Source organism: Bos mutus, chromosome 6, assembly GCF_027580195.1.
Source record: "Bos mutus isolate GX-2022 chromosome 6, NWIPB_WYAK_1.1, whole genome shotgun sequence".
Classification (NCBI taxonomy): domain Eukaryota; kingdom Metazoa; phylum Chordata; class Mammalia; order Artiodactyla; family Bovidae; genus Bos; species Bos mutus.
The window spans coordinates 44126924-44140827 of NC_091622.1; the positions used below are offsets into that span (position 1 = coordinate 44126924).

General features: G+C 37.1%; 1 protein-coding gene across 1 annotated transcript in view; it reads right to left on the reverse strand.

Moving 5' to 3' along the window:
• Positions 1 to 13904, reverse strand: part of DHX15 (DEAH-box helicase 15) — a 53940-nt gene that overhangs the window by 15541 nt on the left and 24495 nt on the right. The window contains exons 4-6 of the mRNA XM_005897080.2: positions 11294 to 11453; positions 9544 to 9762; positions 3753 to 3920 (exon numbers count right to left, since the gene is read on the reverse strand). Of these exons, the coding sequence (XP_005897142.1) occupies positions 3753 to 3920; positions 9544 to 9762; positions 11294 to 11453 (547 nt within the window). The remainder of the gene's footprint in view (positions 1 to 3752; positions 3921 to 9543; positions 9763 to 11293; positions 11454 to 13904) is intronic.

Genomic DNA, 13904 nt, shown 5'->3' on the forward strand with positions numbered 1-13904 from the left:
GAAAAGTCCCATTCCAGTAAGTGGCACAGTAATGTTTAATTAATGAATTCATGATAGAAGAATTAAGCCTTGGCCTTTACAAATAGAATATTACCAAAGTTACAGCATTTAAAAAAAGAGGACAGGAAAGCAGCAACTGAATACCAGTTTTTCCTCTTTTCCATACCCTCATATAACCTGTGTGCATCTTCATTACCTTTCCTCTTTCCCCACAATCCCATCAATCCTTTCTCCTACTTTAACTGGACCTGCCAGGCCCTGGGTCTGATGGTCACTTACTCATCTTGCCAGCCAGTCAGTGCTTGGCCATAGTGCATTTCAATGGTCTCAGGTTTTCAACTAGTACTATCTCCCATAACCAGCTTCAAAATATATGACTGGATGAGTAAACCCTTCTCTATAAACTTCTATAAAAATCGTTCATTATCCCTTAAACACGCGGGGCTTCAAAGTGTTTTCCCTCATAGAGTATGATGCACCACTGCAAGGGAAGTTCCCCCTCCCACTGGGGTCAATCCAGGGAGGCTATGAGAGTGCTCCTTCAACTTCTAAGATGAAGCTGACTCATGCCAGGAGATAACATGATTTCCCAGCAAGAGATCCTATAGCTTTAGCCGAACGAAAAACATAATTAGTGGATGATGAAGTAGCACTGTGGCTCTTAGTTTTGATTCTGAATTACAAGCTGGAGATATCCCAAGGTAAACCAAAGCCCTGGAAACTCCAGTGGCCTCAACATTATACATACACAACTGCTGCTAAATCACTCTTTTTAGAAAGACAAAATTCCTCTAAATATTCTAGGATTTACAAGAACATGAAAAGCAATAGCTTAAAAAACAGAACAAAACAACAATTAATTCTATTCCATGGGCTTAAACTGTTGAAGAGTCTACAAAATGTACCGTGTACAGAACCGGCACCAGACTGAACCTAAATTTCTAGTATACTAGTATTAACAGAGAAAAGAAGAGCTCAAATATGAAGTTAAGGTGGGCCCCATCAAAGTTAACTCAAAACAGAATGAAGAGAACTACATGAAAAGACAAACATGGTAAACCTTGCTGTATTTACTCCAAGATAAATAAAATCACCATTTTAAAATTAAAAGCAGATACACAAAGTACCCATGATTTCAAGAAAAATTAAACCATTTGCATGGAAGATGCACTAACTCCACTTTATTATAGAAACGTTTAAGAAACAACTATTTTTATACACATCAACTGACAAAGAATGAAGTAAAAAAATACTACAGAGAATGAGTACTTTTCAGTCAACAAATCACCTTCAAAATTATATACTAAATTTATCACTTAAAATTTCAAAAGTTCCCCCCCAAATTCTGAATGCAAATAAAGTAACAGAAAATATTTTAACATGTTCTAGTTGCAGCATTCAACATAATAAAGCTAGGATCAGACTTTTTTTAAAGTCATGTTCACAGTTTTTGATTTGATTAACTCTAAACCTGACCCCCCCCCACCACCAATCAATCTCCTGTTAATTTATACTCCACTAGGCTCATGCAATGGCAACCCACTCCAGTACTCTTGCCTGTAAACTCCCATGAACGGAGGAGCCTGGTAGGCTGCAGTCCATGGGGTCGCAAAGAATTGGACAGGACTGACCGACTTCACTTTCACTTTCACGCACTGGAGAAGAAAATGGCAACCCACTCCAGTGTTCTTGCCTGGAGAACCCCAGGGACAGGGGAGCCTGGTGGACTGCCGTCTATGGGGTCGCACAGAGTCGGACACGACTGAAGCGACTTAGCAGCAGCAGCAGCAGGCTCATGCAAAGATGGGCTTGACAAAGGACAGAAATGGTATGGACCTAACAGAAACAGAAGATATTAAGAAGAGGTGGAAAGAATACACAGAAGAACTGTACAAAAAAGATCTTCACGGCCAAGATAATCACGGTGTGATCATTTACCTAGAGCCAGACATCCTGGAATGTGAAGTCAAATGGGCCTTGGAAAGCACCACTACGAACAAAGCTAGTGGAGGTGATGGAATTCCAGTTGAGCTATTTCAAATCCTGAAAGATGATGCTGTGAAAGTGCTGCACTCAATATGCCAGCAAATTTGGAAAACTCAGCAGTGGCCACAGGACTGGAAAAGGTCAGTGTTCATTCCAATCCCAAAGAAAGGCAATGCCAAAGAATGCTCAAACTACCACACAATTGTACTCATCTCACACGCTAGGAAAGTAATGCTCAAAATTCTCCAAGCCAGGCTTTAGCAATACATGAACTATAACTTCCAGATGTTCAAGCAGGTTTTAGAAAAGGCAGAGGAACCAGAGATCAAATTGCCAACATCCGCTGGATCATCGAAAAAGCAAGACAGTTCCAGTAAAACATCTATTTCTGCTTATTGACCATGCCAAAGCCTTTGATTGTGTGGATCATAATGAACTGTGGAAAATTCTGAAAGAGATGGGAATATCAGACCACCTGACCTGCCTCTTGAGAAATCTATATGCAGGTCAGGAAGCAACAGTTAGAAATGGACATGGAGCAACAGAGTGGTTCCAAATAGGAAAAGGAGTACGTCAAGGCTGTATATTGTCACCCTGCATATTTAACTTCTATGCAGAGTACATCATGAGAAACGCTGGGCTGGAAGAAGCACAAGTTGGAATCAAGATTGCTGGGAGAAATATCAATAACCTCAGATAAGCAGATGACACCCCCCCTTATGGGAGAAAGCAAAGAAGAACCAGAGCCTCTTGATGAAAGTAAGAGAGGAGAGTGAAAAAGTTAGATCATGGTATCTGGTCCCATCACTTCATGGCAAATAAGATGGGGAAACAATGGAAACAGTGAGAGACTTTCATTTTGGGGGGCTCCAAAATCACTGCAGATGGTGACTGCAGCCATGAAATTTAAAAACGCTTGCTTCTTGGAAGAAAAGCTATGACCAACCTAGGCAGAATATTAAAAAGCAGAGACATTACTTTGCTGACCAAGGTCCATCTGGTCAAAACCATGGTTTCTCCAGTAGTCATGTATGCATGTGAGAGTTGAACTATAAAGAAAGCTGAGTGCCAAAGAATAGATGCTTTTGAACTGCGGTGGGGAAGAAGACTCTTGAGAGTCCCTTGGACTGCAAGGAGATCCAACCAGTCAATCCTAAAGGAGAAGGACTGATGCTTAAAGTGAAACTCCAATACTTTGGCCACCTGGTGCAAAGAACTGACTCATTGGAAAAGACCCTGATGCTGAGAATGATTAAAGGCAGGAGAAGGGGATGACAGAGGATGAGATGGTTGGATGCCATCGCCAACTCGATGGACATGAGTCTGAGCAAACTTCGGGAGTTACTGATGGACAGGGAAGCCTGGCATGCTGCAGTCCATTGGGTTGCAAGGAGCAGGATACGACTGAGCAACTGAGCAAAAATTCTGGGGAGAAGCCAAGGAACTGAAGAAAAAAGTACTTTGTGCCAAGTGATTTAATCAGGAGAAAGACATTTGGCCACCTTCCTCACCCTAAGCAACCTTCCATTTGCTAAGGAAGAATTTCCCAGGGACATGGTAGTAGTACCTGTCAAAAGATATGCAGAACTCTACACAAATACATTTCCTTCTATTTACTTTGGAAACACAGATAACTACGTAGCATACAATTCAGACCACAATCACCTGTAACTTATTCCTTGAATTATAATTCAATACAATTTGATATCTCACAGACAAATCTTTCAGTATCAATGCAATGTTTATAGAGAACATTTCAATGTTACCTTTCTTCCAATTGCTCCATTCTGTTTTTTTGGAGGTGGAGGCTCAAAGATGCGTTGTTGCTGCTGAGGTGGGAGTGTGGAGTATAATGGAATGATTTTGATGTCACCGACTTCAGGGCCCAAATCATCAACCTCACGCTTTATTCTCTTACAGGCTTCATCAATTTCCTACAAAATAAAAGTTTAAGTGTGCAAACAGAATGAATACACACTGAAACATTTTAAGGATTTACCATAATCCTAGTTCTATGCATCTTATTTTAGTTATCACAATTAATTCAGCAGATTTCATTGGGATTTCAGAAATAATCCAAGAAACTTTGATTTCTCTAGTCACATAAACACACAATTGCCTTATTGACATTCCATACCCTTTTTTCTTAAGAGTCAATGTCCTAATTAATTCTCAACAAATTGTACTAAAATTGAAATTTCTCACCCAGGAATATTTAACTGTACTCATAACCTTTTCAATTTTCACAATCTACAGGAAATTGATGTGCAAGATATTTTAAATAAGCCAATTAGGCTTTAATGTCACGTATCACTAATGCAATTATATGGAAGATTTGCTTCATTGTGCCTAATGAGAACACACACCTCTACAGTATCAACATAGATATTTAAGAACTAGGTTAACCCAAATATCTTAAAGCCTCTTCAAAAATTTCCCTAATACACAAAACAATTCCAACACATTTGCATTCAATTTCAGGTTTCAAGAGAGGACACAATGAATACTGGGAGGGTGTGAGAGACAGAGAGGTAGGTGAAGGCTCTAGGGGATGAGAAAGGGACTTTAACATGGGAAGGGAGCTATATTTAAAATTTTACAGAAGCTTTAATTCAGTTAAACTCAGAAGTACGCTAAATGATTTGGCAGTATGGCCAGTATCAATCAGAAGTTACCCTTATTGACAAATTATCCTTTATTCAAAAGACAGAACAATTTTTAAAAATTTACCAAGAAAACTTATTATATATTATAATCAAGCTAGAATAATTTTCCTTAAAATGATTTAACTAAAATGCAACTTTGTTTCCGTGTTAAAAGAATATATGTAAGAACAAAAACAGATTTTAAACCAATTTAAAACATACCAGCTTTCTGGAGTATTGATAAGGTCTTAAAAACTGTGACAAAGAAAATTACTAAAGATCTTATATACCAATTTCCTTTGAGGTATACAATTTCCAAAAGAAATGAAAGTTTGCTATTCATTGAAAAAAAAGAAAAAAGAAAGAAATATTTTTACCCAAAAATTGCTTTCAAATGCTGTATCTAGATTAGAATGCCCCCTGCTGGTATACAAAAACAAAATTAGATCTTAAAAAAAAAACACACAATATAAACCCCAAACTATATATATATATATACACACACATACATACACATAGTTCTTAAAAACATATATATATATATCTTGTATAGGAAAACTGATGCCAAATTCAGAATATTTTTCAATTCTGTTAATTCAGAAGTCACCAAATACCAGATTTTATATAGAAAGTTAAAAGCCCCAAATTGTGCATTTGCAGACTCTAGAAATTTTAACAAGATTATTCCAAATTTATTTGAAACTATCTGCTAAGCATGTATGGAGCTGAAACAAAATCACTACTGCATGTGATATAATGACAACGCTAAAGAGTGAGGAAAAAAAAATCCCACAGTTTGTTTTTATGTAGACAAAGTTCTAAACATTATTTTTTTAAACTTGGCAACAAAATTTTCCCTAAATTTAACTGAACTTTCAGAATCAACATTGACAGTTCTGAAAGACCAGAAAGCTCATTGACATTCATCAGCACAATGCAATCTTCTGCTTAGTCATGAACTGAGACAAAAGTTCAAGAGTTTCTGAATTAAGCAAGACTTTCAGCTCCAAAAGCATCAATATATATATTAGCAAATTAATTTAGACACTACTAAAGAATCTAAACTCCTACATGTTGAAAAGACTAATTTCACTCAATGAAATTAAAGATGAAAGAATGTATTGCTTAAAGAATGAAGAGTTCAACATCTTCAAGTATTTACTTAAAACAATTCATATTTTAATTACAATCAGTGTTACCAAACTTGGTAGCACAGCTCCTCTAGGGAGTTCTACTAGGAACACCTGGTTTAACAGATTAACAACAACGAAAAAAATCAACATTCACGTTTTCCAAACCTTCACTAATTAAAACTGGTCTTTCCCCTCCCAAATTAATTCAAGGGACTATAGAAACACTATTGTTTACATGGTTAAAATGGTAATATGGTTGTCATTTTTAAGTTTTGAGATAGATAAATTTTATGGGTACTATTCAAATTTATGGAGATGGGGTACAGAACTCCCAAAATCTATCACTTAACTGACCAAATAAAAATAACAGGCTCACAGACATGAGGAAAACAGTAGAATTGCTACTTTCTCCTCAAAGGTCTTCAAATTCCTCAAGACTAGCTAGTCGTATAAAAGAAACTTAAAAATTCAACAGGATACACGAGATAATTGGAGCTTATTCCTTTCCGTTCCCCAGCTGTGGGAGAGCTGCCAAAGTATCAGCCACAGAAATTCAACTCACAGAAAAGCATTTCAGGTCCCCAACAGAAGGCCATCTGATATTTCTTATAGAATTCTAATGTGCTTGACTATCTAAACATGATGATTATTTTGAACAGCCGTTTAAAAAAAACATGCTACTCATTCTGGAGAAAATGAGAAACTAGGGACCAGACACCAAAGAACAAAATGAACACAAATGCCTCAACACTGCAAAATATTAAAAAATTCTTCCATTCAAAATGCATACACAGACTAATAGAGAGGTTTATCTGTAAAAGTTAATTTGCAACACACTGTATTTCCCAAAAGAACAAGTATGATACTTTACTGGGAATGTTTGCAAACTGGGGGAGTGTATCTACATCTAATGGGTAAAGGCCAGAGACACAATAAGCACCCTACTACGCATGGGGTTCCCACAGCAAAGAATTAATCAGCCTACAACATAAATAAGGACTTCCCTGGTGGCTCAGACGGTTAAGCCTCTGTCTACAATGCGGGAGACCTGGGTTCAATCCCTGGGTCAGGAAGATCCCCTGGAGAAGGAAATGGCAATCCACTCTAGTACTATTGCCTGGAAAATCCCAGGGACCGAGGAGCCTGGTAGGCTACAGTCCAAGGGGTTGCAAAGAGTCGGACACGACTGAGCAACTTCACTTCACAACATAAATAGTGCTGGAAAAAACAGAAATAGTACTGGAAAAAAAATTCAAGGATAAAAAAATTACTAAACAATTATAGTTCTTAATGCAACCATATTTAATTAAATATTATATATCAAGCATCCCTGTAGAATTTGAACACTAGTTACAGTTCACATTCTCCTGGAGGTTAGGCGGTCACACAGCAGACCACTGATTTTGATTATGTTAAAGAACTAGGGCAATTTCTCACTATATTATTTAGGGTGGTGTCACTAATGTACCACGGGCATTAAAATAGCTAAAACATTCACCTGGAACAGTGACTTTTAACCTAAGGGAACAGAAAAATGGCCTTTAGAGCTTGTTAAGGATGCAGAGAAGGCAATGGTACCCCACTCCAGTACTCTTGCCTGGAAAACCCCATGGATGGAGGACCCTGGTAGGCTCCAGTCCATGGGACTGCTGACATGACTGAGCAGTTTCACTTTCACTTTTCACTTTCATGCATTGGGAAAGGAAATGAATGGCAACCCACTCCAGTGTTCTTGCCTGGAGAATCCCAGGGATGGGGGAGCCTGGTGGGCTGCCGCCTATGGGGTCGCACACAGTTGGACACGACTGAAGCGACTTAGCAGCAGCAGCAGCAAGGATGCAGATTCTTACAGTATTTCATCTGTAAATTTCATCTGTTTCAGCAAGCCTGAAACAGGGCCAAGAACTTGCTTTAACAAATTCCCCTACCAAGGCAGGCAATCCACTGACCACACTTGAGAAAAAAATGTTCTAGAGCAGGGATCAGATTTCTTACTATAAAGGGCCAAAATTTTTTAGGCTTTGCATCCATATACCACCTCTGAAGCACATTCTTTGTTTTCATGTAAACCCTTAAAATATGTAAAAACAGTTCTTAACTAGCAGACCACACAAAAACTAAAACAAGGCGGTCAAACACATGTAACTAAATTAATTAAACTTCTATAAAATTAAATTTTAGTTCCTCCTCTCACTAGCTGCAATGCAAATATTCAAGTCCATTATATTGTTGTGGCTACAAAAACTAGTAGTGTGGCATCTGGTTTCATCACTTCATGGCAAATAGATGGGGAAACCATGAAAACAGTGACAGACTTTATTTTGGGGGACTCCAAAATCACTGCAGATGGTGACTATAGCCATGAAATTAAAAAATGCTTGCTCCTTGGAAGAAAAGCTATGACAAACCTAGACAGCATACTAAAAAGCAGAGACATTACTTTGCTGACAAAGGTCCATCTAGTCAAAGCTATGGTTTTTCCACTAGTCATGTATGGATGTGAGAGTTGGGAGTATAAAGAAAGCTGAGTGCCAAAGAATTGATGCTTTTGAACTGTGGTGTTGGAGAAGACTCTTAAGAGTCCCTTGGACTGCAAGGAGATCAAACGAGTCAATCCTAAAGGAAATCAATCCTCAATTTTCACTGGAAGGGCTGATGCTGAAGCTCCAACTTTGGCCTCCTGATACGAAGAGGAGCTAAGTCATTGGAAAAGACCCTAATGCTTGCAAAAGACTTGAGAGCAGGAGAGGGGGGCAACAGAGGATGAGATGGTTGGATGGCATCATTGACTCAATGGACATGAGTTTGAGCAAACTCAGGGAGATAGTAAAGGACAGAGAAGACTGGTGTGCTGCATTCCAATGGGTTGCAAAGAATCAGACATGATTGAACAACTGAACAGCAACAACTATATTGAACACTATAGATATAAAAACATTTCCAGATGTAAAGGAAGTTCTAATGGAGTAGCACTGTTCTAGACACCTACTCAGAACACACTCTTAGATCAGACCCTACACCTGACCTAGCAAATAAAAATCTGCAAGATTTCCAAATGACTGGCATGTATATTAGTTTGAGAAGGACACTGTAGAAAATTCACAAAGCCTATTACAACAAATGACAAACTTTCAGAAAACCTCTAAAAGAATTTATTTCACCCAGATAACTCACTGAGCTTACTTAAGCCATCAAGAATTTCATAGCACACCTGTAAACATCCTGATAGAAATGAGTTTAGAAAATGCTGCATGTGAGAGTAAAATTCCTATTTTAAAAATGATGTAAAGTCTAAAGAATTTCAGTGATTCCTTCCAATTCTCAATAGACACATGCAAGAAGACAAAAACAAAACACAAACACTTGTTTTGATGGTAGATGGGCACCTGAGTTACCCAAATTCCCTTACAAACTAAATTACTGCCTAGAGTAACCAGATTTCATTCATGCCTCAGCAGAATGGCAAATTAGCACAAAACCACTTGCCACTCAGGTCTCTCCAAAGTTGAGATTAAAACTGCTAAATCTTAAAATTCTAAAAGCATTTAATATTCTCAGGATATCAACTAGAACACAAAGACTAACGGCATAAAAGGGTATATTCCTAGAGTACATAGATAAAGGGAGTTATATACTTCACATATAAATACAATCATGCTGAAGAAAAACTTTATAGACATTGGGATGAGAAATACATGGTTAATATATGTTGGGTTCTTAAGTTTTAAATTGTTGTCTAATAGAAATAATATAAATAAGGAAGCAAATAATGACAATACCTCTTGACCAGTTAAGAAAAGTAGCAGATCTCCTTCTTCCTCTTCACACATATGAATTTGGATCACGGTTCGAATTGCCGCTTCAAGATAATCTCTCTCTGGTTCGGGAGTATAAAAGATCTCAACAGGATGTGTACGCCCAGGAATGGTTAAGAGAGGACAGTTATCAAAGTAAATCTGGAATTTTCCTGCATCCAGAGTAGCACTCATAACTATAACCTGAAAAGAAAACAGTAAATTATTTGAAGCTGTCTTCAAAGATTGTAAAGAGACGAGTAATGTTTACTGCTCCATATATATATCAACTACGGTGTCTCTAGTGGCTCAGAGAGTAAAGAATCGGCCTGCAATGCAGGAGATTGTGGTTCTGTCCCTGGGTCAGTAAGATCCCCTGGAGAAAAGAAGGGCTACCCACTCCAGTGTTGTTTCCTGGAGAATTCCAAGGACAGAGGAGCAAGGCGGGCTAGTCTATGGGGTCACAAACAGTCAAGACATGACTAAGCAACTAACACTTTCACTCTTCATAAATAAACTACCATATGTTTTCATGAAGCAACACCTTAACAACCAAAGTTTATAAAATTACACAAAAGGAATTGATATAAGACATCAATATGTAATATGATTGCTACTATGCTATTAAAAAAAAATGACAACCTTGCACACAGGGAAAAATAAAGAAAGCAAAAAATAAAATAAAATAAATCAGTGGTACAAATATTTCTCCATTCTTCCAAATCATCTTTACTAAGCATAAGTTCTTCAGAAAATTTTCTAAAACAGAGGTTTTCTATACTACCAAAAAAGCCACAGCAACAAAAGGTTGTTCAGGTGCCGGCTGCATGACTGTGTGGTCATCCTCTCTTTATTTAAATTACACATGACAAAACCCATTAAATAGAAAGCTCTCCCATTAAATTTTTCTACTTTGAGTTCCTCCTCGAAATTTCAATAGCTCATAATGTTGAACCAGTAATAGTACTCATAGTTATTCAAATATATTCTTTAAAGTATACATTTAATTTTATAGTCAAACAAACTCAGTATCAATTCTTTTAAGACCCAGAATCTTTCTCCCCAGTGTACAAACCTCTGTAACACATACAATAACACTCAATACTAAGTTCCAATGAACTGCACACATACAATGCAAAAAGGGAACTTCAGAAAATTTGGGAGACAACAATGTCCACACAGTCAGTCAGTTTTAAGCCCTTATCAATACAGTAACACTGGCCAGGGTTTAAATGGTACAACGGATGGCAGGCGGGGGTGGGAGAGGGAAGAACCAAGACCCTAGGTTAAGGGAAGGCATTTCTGAGGAGCAGTATGTTCTGGATACAGTTATTCCACTCTCCAGCATTATGAGTTAGAATGAGTGAGTTTGTGTTAGGACAAGAACAGAGATTTGATCCTTAATGAAGGTATCCCCTGTACTGAATAAAAGGCAGGGTGAGCACAAGGTTTAAAAACACCATGACATAAAATCATTTAAAATGAAACAAAAAACTGGATGGACTATATAATGAAATGATTATAAACATATTACTAAGAAGAAGTATATTTAAAATCTAAAACAAAGACAGCAAGAAAAATTAAAAAGAAAGTATAAACCACTGCTGGTACTCTCCATATTTGCTTTTATAGGTGATTATTTTTGTAGTTGTAGTGATCAGCATGTACTCCCTTTTAAATATATATATATATATTCACATATAGGATTTTTAAAGAACCAAATAAACTAATTCACCTTTAAATCTGATCTCTGTCTAACAACCTCCTTCAGAACACCCATGAGAATATCTGTAGCCAATGTCCTTTCATGAGCCTCATCAAGAATTATTACACCATAACGCTCCAAGAGAGGGTCATTCATTGCTTCACGAAGTAGCATCCCATCAGTCATATACCTATATTGACAAATAACATGTTGGTTATTTAGTGCGTTTAAAGTTTAAGACATAAATATGAAATGCAAAGACATCAGATAAATATAAATTAACCCTTGTTCAAATGTTATTATTTCATAATCAATTACAAAATTAAGCTTCCATAAAAACGTTTTATTGAATGTATCAAACAAGTTATACATTATCAAATTCTGTCAAATGAGACTGTAATACCAAAATGCACTGAGAAACAATGTTAATCTGATGACAGAATTAAACACATTTCACACAAATGCCAAAGTGAAAATGGTCACTTAAATAAATTTCTTAAAAACAAAATAAAATTTAAAATATTCAACTTGCAAAAACAAAACCAAGAAACCATTTTAAATTGCTTTATCACATTACAGCACTAAACTTGTTATTTCTTTAAAACTTCACTAACTTCCCACTTAAGCTAATAGGTTCAAAAGGGCTGAGACAGCATGAGTCTACCATCTTTTTTTCCTCAGTCCCATCTAATTCAATAAAATGATGGTAAAGAATCAGAAAAAGGAATACATGCATGAAATGAGGAGCAACATTACGCTGTGGAAATGCTGATGAATTACGGAAAGACAAGGCATACAGCATTATCTGTATCAATGAACCAAAGAGGAAAACTAGGTTTAGGGATGGTTTGAGAGAATCCAGGCACTCAGATGAAAGGTGGTGTGAGGAATAATTTGTATGGGTCAGTGAATCTCCTGTCTGTTCCCTTCTGGCTGCTACTGTCACTAATACAAAATATCCTGCATTTGGCACTTGGACAAAATGAAGTCTGCTTGCAAATGCTGAAGTCACAGGCCATTCAGTTAAATACAAATCCATGGTTTTATTTACATAATTAAAACAAGTATAAAAATCTGAAGTCATCATTTATGACTTCACTATTCTGGCTCTATTTTTCACAAATTAATCTAATCTTTCAAGGACCAACTTTGTATTTTTAGCCAAAACCATCTGTTGAAGCACCAAGTTCAACAAAATGACAGTGTACAACCCAAGTGAAGCCTTCTCTTTATTCTGCCTAAACTTAGTTGTAGATTAAGACTTTTAGCAAAGAAATACATCTTTACTTGATATATTTTATGCTTCTTTCTTCTTTGGTCCTATTTTAAAAAGGAAACAATCACATTCTTGACACTGGCACAGCACTACCTGCAAAATTATTTTATATGAAGACCATGAAAGCAAAAACAGAGCCAATTAAACTATGACTCAATGCCTTAACCACAGTGCATGAATCAGCTACTCTAGTCTCTAGATGTTTTGAAATATCTTGATCTATGAGGACACTTGGTAATTTCTCCTGCCTGCAGGTATTACTGACACAAGCTCGGCAGTCCTTTTGCACATTATCTCAGTAGCAAAACATTAATACAGTTTCATCTACTTGTGGATAATTTCCTTAGTTTCAACAATACTCTTTTGCTTTGCAAGGCAAAAAACATGGATTGGTCACTCTTTGAACAATATCTGCTTAAACACTATCAAATTTATACCCTGTTGCTCAGTTTCCAAGCCTACTCAATTCAACACAGAATTTTAGTGTAGTTATTTTTGAAAATACTGTAATTAACGAACTCAACATATGTAGTTCCAGAAATATGTATTACTTATGTGAAGTGACGATATGTACAGCTAGATCAACTTCAATCACTGACAACCATCTAACTTCCACCTGTAATACCCTCAAAAGACTGTAAAATGCATTCTGTTACATATTAAATTGTGATTAAAAAGTCACTAAGTATCAAACTTTCACTTGAAAACCCCTTTAAAAAACAATACCCCTTTATTTTGATCTTTCCTCAACAAGCTTCAGACCACCACAATGTGATGATGGCATCTAAAAGCCGAGCTGACCCAAATACTCATTCTTTATTTTTCTGAGAAGAAGGTAACGATTACAAATGGCAGCTTACAGTTATAATTAATGAACTATTATTTGCTCTTTATTAACAATTATGCATTATCACCTGTACCAAGTTAAATGGTCAACTAAACCCAAATCCTCAGACTTCCAGATTCTAGAATCCAATCAGAATTAACATAGTTAAATTTGCTGCTTTCCCAGGGAGTATTAGCAGTTAACTTTTCCAGGGCTTTAAAATCAGTGGAATAGCCTGCTAAGACTAGGCATCAGTATACCAATTCGTAATCCCAGGCCCCTCAGACACTGACATACTCTCCTCAAAGTCCCACGACTTCCCTGGTGGTCCAAAGATTGAGAATTCGCCTGCCAATGCAGGAAACACAAGTTTGATTTCTGGTCCGGGAAGATTCCAACATGCCCAGGGGCAAATAAACCCAAGCACAACTAGTGAGCCTGTGCTCCAGAGCCGCAAACCTGCAACTACTGAAGCCTGAACACCCTAGAGCCCTTAATCCACAACGAGAAGCAGCTGCAATGAGAAGCCAGAGCACCGC